General features: G+C 33.8%; 1 protein-coding gene across 1 annotated transcript; it reads right to left on the bottom strand.

The window, feature by feature from the left end:
- Positions 1–2,275: 2,275 nt before the first annotated feature.
- Positions 2,276–5,177, bottom strand: LOC127715821 (short-chain collagen C4-like). Its single transcript, XM_052221962.1, has 3 exons — positions 5,000–5,177; positions 3,476–3,547; positions 2,276–2,748 (listed from the first exon to the last, which is right to left on the bottom strand). Exons 1-3 carry the CDS (start codon positions 5,175–5,177, stop codon positions 2,276–2,278), a joined length of 723 nt encoding a protein of 240 aa, XP_052077922.1.
- Positions 5,178–5,733: the final 556 nt, after the last annotated feature.

The following is a 5,733-nucleotide window of genomic DNA, read 5'->3' as shown; positions in this document are numbered from 1 at the left end:
TGAAAAAAAAAATCAACAAAAATAGACTTTTTCAAAAATAATATGAACTTTTTCAAGTAATAACATAAATACATTTTACTGGACTATCTGACATATACAGATTAAGTTTCCAATATATCTTGATATATTGGAATGTGACTATTATAGTTACGAAACGTGTTTTTTTCTTAATGATAATTTTCATAGGATTGTGTGTCGCCTTTTGTTTTTTCTTAAAAAGTACTGCATTTTTTCATTTATTAAGTGCACAGTTAAGGAAGTTGAATAATTTTGACAGACATGTACCAGCTTTGATAAGTGTTAGGTATGACTTTAAATTTTCACTTCTTCGTACTATGAACAACAAAATTATTTATTTTGTAAAAAATATTTCCGTTCTCCATTTAAACTGTATACCTTACAACAAAATTATTTTCATTTACCTGTGTACATAATTCTATTTGGCGGCTTTTTTGTTCAAGGTTATTGTTGTTTTTCTGAAATTGTTTAACATCTCACAGCGGTATACTGCTGGTGCCTTTATTTATTCACCCCTTATTTTATTGATTTTGTATTAACATTGTGTCATAGATAAAATTTATTCGTTCAGTGCATGTTCACTTGTGTTAATATGTCTTTTGATTGAGTTAAGCCATTTCAATTGATATTTTATAGTGTGTCTTTCTATATTGTGATCTGACACTATTGTTTCAGATAAGGGTGAAGGGAGGTACCTATTTTATTTAAAAAGACGTTTAAACCCGCTGCATTTGTTTGCGCCTGTCCTAAGTCAGGAATCTGATGTTCAGTAGTTGTTGTTTGTTGATGTGGTTCATAAGTGTTTCTCGTTTCTCGTTTTTTATATAGATTAGACCGTTGGTTTTCCCGTTTGAATGGTTTTACACTAGTCAATTTTGGGGCCCTTTATAGCTTGCTGTTCGGTGTGAGCCAAGGCTCCGTGTTGAAGACCGTACTTTGACCTATAATGGTTTACTTTTACAAATTGTGACTTGGATGGAGAGTTGTCTCATTGGCACTCATACAACATTTTCTTATATCTATAAAAAAAAATTCTAATTTGTTCCACCTTTTGAAACTACAGCAGATTGTTTCATAGATTTTGAAGTAGAATTACACTTAATTGCATTCACTATCCGATACCAAATCTTTCACGATCTGATCGCAATGCTTGACCACAGTTAGTTATTATTTCACGATCAATTCTCTCGATAAACCGAATGACACCCGTGGTGCCTACTCACCTTTCTGTTGTTCAGTCATATATATTTACCTTTAGATATATTTTGGTTTTTCAGACTGTCTTCTTGTTGAATTTTATACTTGTCTCATACAAAATAATAAGAAGATGTGGTATAATTGCCAACTCTCCACCAGGGACCAAATGACATAGACGTTCACGACTATAGGTCACCGTACGGTCTTCAACAATAAGCAAAACCCATACCGCATAGTCAGTTTTAAAAGGCCCCGAAATGACAAATTCATGTAAAACAATTCAAACGAGAAAAGAAACGGTCTGTTTTATGTAAAAAAAAATAATGAACACAATACAAATATGATATACAGCAACAAAGCGGCAACCACTGAATTACTGGTTCATGATATGGGACAGGCACATACAGAATGTGGCAGGGTTTAACATGTTAGATGGATCCCAACCCTCCCCAATAACCTGGGACCGTGGTGTAACAGTATAACATATGAACAAACTATTAAAATCAGCTGAAATGGGCTTAACTCGTCAGATCGAAACAACAAGTAACAAAACCACAAACCGGACGTGGCAAGGTAAGTATTATACATCCCTATAGCAAAATAGACACTAATTACAGATGTGAGAGTTCTTGCAGTTACTGAAAGCCAGTGAAAAGCCAATAACAAGTAATAAAAAAGCATGTGTCTAAGACTAAAGTATCAATCAGTACACATCCAACAACTCTTTTGGGGTTTTGGTGGATGTCTGTTGCAATTTAAAATGTTTAAAATAACCTACATATGCATACCTACCTTTTGGATCCATTTAAATTTATTCTTGTCCAGAGCGTGCATGAAATATTTGCCACTGGAAGTTAAGCAAATAACAACCAATCATTTAGTCTCCCTCATGATCACATAGATTCCGATAGTTGTCGATCAATACTATACTATCAAATTTAAAAATACACGGCATTCCTTGAGTTAATAAATATCGTGATTATTTCTGAATCTTTTGGTTGCTGAATCTATATATAGATGATATGTATACAAAATATTGAATCATGAAAATGCTAAACTTTTATTTTGAACAAACAACACAAGAAAACGAGTCTCCATTTGTGTATGGAGGACACTGCAGCGATCCACATTCTGCGACTACATTGACCACGCGCCTCCCTCCATCAAATCTACTGCCACCTCCTGGTACACTCTGATGATTTATATCCACACATATATACATTGACCCGGAAGTATACGAATGGTGACTGGATCCCAAGTATCCATGGTATTCAATTTTCCATCCAGCCTGACACGTGTCTTTGCCTGGAATCATTATGGTAGTGAAAGTACGCTGGCTTCGACAAACGGCACATGGTAGTTCGTTGTTAAAAGGGTTAGGATGTTGACCCCAGAAGTCTGTACCGTATTCTGCTCCATACATTCTGCCATAATCATACCCTCCTGTTGTCTCTCTTAACTTAGGGTCAGTCGGTAAGCACACGAACTCAGGTGATGATCCAGTCTCATTGTAATGTCCTCCTCCAACAAAACCTACATTAATGACGATATCATATGTTTGTATACATATCGAAATTTGCATACCAATTTTCTTCATATAATAATGATAATAAAGATAGTTATAATACTAATGACTAATGCACAGAAGTTCCTCCTACATCGAAAAATAATTACCTCTAAATATGTCTTTAATCTCGAATATGGACAGTTGTTGGTCATACTATAGGCAACATATGCTTTATTTGCAAAAAAATAAAATAATAGAGATGCGAAACGAAGATTTTTGTATGGTTTCGTCTCTTTCGTTACATGGTAGTTAAAGCAGTATGGCTTTGTCTGGCTTATTGGCTGCCTTTTGTTTACTAAATAAATGATGATATATTTGAGTTTATTCTAAATTTACAGAATTGCTGGCTTTCATCAAAATAATTTGTGAATCTAATATTTTCTGTTTCGAGTTACAGTATAAACATAAAACAATGTCAAAATTAGAAAATTTGATTGCCAAAAAATATATTTGACCAATCTCTTTGATATCGGAGCTCATTTGACCGATAATTTATTGGAAGCTGTTTGTCTCCATATTAAAATGTTTTGCAGTCAAATCAATATATAAGGTAAACATGTACACGTGATTGAAAGAGCAATAAGCAAGAATAAGGAACCCATGGCTTAATCATACTTACTTTAGATATAGATAAAGTTTCAGTTTGACACGGCTACATAACTTAAATGTTAGTTTGTAGGATTACTAAAATACCTGAATATACAAGTTCTGTATCTTTCGATTGACAATCACTTCTTCCCCAAAGAACGAAAGTTGAGCCAATTGCTGAAATACAGTACAGTAATAAAACGTTAAATTTCTGTCCTAATGCTGCTCTTAACATACGGAAACTTTTGCTGAAATATATATTGTAAGAGTAATCGTCACGGAAGTCAGATACATACAAACAAATAAACGAAAACAGCCAGGATCAAGATTAGATACATGAAAAGCTTCTCTTCATTTATATGAAGTATGTAAATTAGAAGATAAGCTATTATTGCCATTAAGACAACTATACACAAGAGATCAAATGACCAATATGTAAACAACCACAGGTCATAGTAAGGCCTTCAACAATGAACAAAAGACATACCGGATAGTAAGCTATAAAAAGGGCCGGCATGACAAACTGAAAAGAAATAACTAACGGCCTAATTTATGCTACAATAGATTTTGGCAGACAGTTTACAACAATAACCACTGTATTACAGGCTCCTGACTTCGGACATACCGAATGTAGCGAGGTTAAATATGGTAGTGAGCACTCAACCCTACACATCCTGCGATTCAAAAATCCTATATCCTGTAGCTTATGTTATAACAAAAACTTGACAAGTAATAAACTATTAAATATTTTCTCTAATGGTTATTGATGCAATGTTTTTCCATAATTTGTTAAATAATTCAGCGCAAAATACACATATAACAGACAGAAAGACAACAACTAACACTGGACTTCTGGTAGACTACTGGCGGACTTCTGGTAGATCACTGGCGGACTTCTGGTTTAGAACATTAACATTAGGTTAATGTTACTAAACAAAGTCTTAGACTGAGGAATGATAGCAAATAATGCAACGAATTTTAAACAGTTTCCGTTGGTCTTAATCAACAAATAGACATATGTAGATATAAGAAGATGTGGTATGAGTGCCAATGAGACAACTCTCCATCCAAGTCACAATTTATAAAAGTAAACCGTTTTAGGTCAAAGTACGGTCTTCAACACGGAGCAATGGCTCACATCGAACAGCAAGCTATAAAGGGCCCCAAAAATTACTATTGTAAAACCATTCAAACGGGAAAACCAACGGTCTAATCTATGTAAAAAACGAGAAACGAGAAACACTTATGAACCACATCAACAAACGACAACAACTGAACATCAGATTTCTGACTTAGGACAGGTGCAAACAAATGCGGCGGGTTTAAACGTTTTAATGGTACCAAACCTTCGCCCTTTTTCTGAAACAATAGTGTAACATCACAACATAGAAAGACACACTATAAAATATCAACTGAAATAGCTTAACTCAATCAAAGGACATATTAACACCAGTGAACATACACTGAACAAATAAATTTGACCTATGATACAATGTAAATACAAAATAAATAAACTAAGGGAAGAATAATAAAAGTAACATGTTATACCGCTATGAAATGTTAAACAATTTAAGAAAAACAATATGATCGAACAAAAATATGGCATGTATAACAACACTGCGTACTTACAATCCTGTAGAACTGACAGTTTTGACGTTAAATTACTGATAGTATCAGACTGCTGTTTGATCGTCTCTGTCTGTTGGTGAACTAGTTTCTCGAGAATACCAAGACGTTCCACAAGTATATCTGGGTCATTTATTAAAAGTCGTTTTTCACTTAGAGAATAATTTAAGAAACTATACATAGTCAACAACAATAACATGGCCATATCTATTATTTATGTAGGGTTCCAAGTAAGAAATTATTATGTTATCTATCAATGTTCTGACTTATTTTAATATGAACTCCCTTATACGTACACATATCTCACATGTACACTGAGGTAAAAGTTGTGTAAGTTGTGTATTCAGCACTTTCTTCTCTCATAGCCAGTAAATTGGATTGAATGGCGTTTGCTTAATGTTGCAATTATTACGTGTATACTTAGAACGACAACAAATTAAACAATAAATGAATTAAAGTAAGTACTGCATGAGGGTCGACCAGTATGAAGAACGAAAAAGAGTAGGACCAATTTCCCCTCAATTTATTTTGCTCCGGTGCCATTTTCAAAAAGTATTCAAATCTTTACTTTTAAAAAAAAGTCGTTGTACCACAGCCCAACGTTTGTACTTTAAGATACTACATTATTTTGGCTCATTTCTACAGGTCATCAAATTATACCATTGATGAATGCCTACAAACGAGATTTTGAGAGGCTTGAGCAAAATGTTTAAAGTATTTATCCCGAAAATGCACAT

This window comes from Mytilus californianus, unplaced genomic scaffold (assembly GCF_021869535.1).
Source record: "Mytilus californianus isolate M0D057914Y unplaced genomic scaffold, xbMytCali1.0.p SCAF_9, whole genome shotgun sequence".
Lineage (NCBI taxonomy): Eukaryota > Metazoa > Mollusca > Bivalvia > Mytilida > Mytilidae > Mytilus > Mytilus californianus.
This window is presented reverse-complemented; position numbering and strand designations above follow the sequence as displayed.

Bases quoted from the DNA above. Each gene is read 5' to 3' on its own strand.
- LOC127715821 (XM_052221962.1), bottom strand. From the start codon at position 5,177: ATGTATAGTTTCTTAAATTATTCTCTAAGTGAAAAACGACTTTTAATA. The intron at 3,548-4,999 runs GTAAGTACGCAG...ACTGTATTTCAG, and splicing joins ACTGTCAGTTCTACAGGATT to CAATTGGCTCAACTTTCGTT. The intron at 2,749-3,475 runs GTATTTTAGTAA...TCATTAATGTAG, and splicing joins TACAGAACTTGTATATTCAG to GTTTTGTTGGAGGAGGACAT.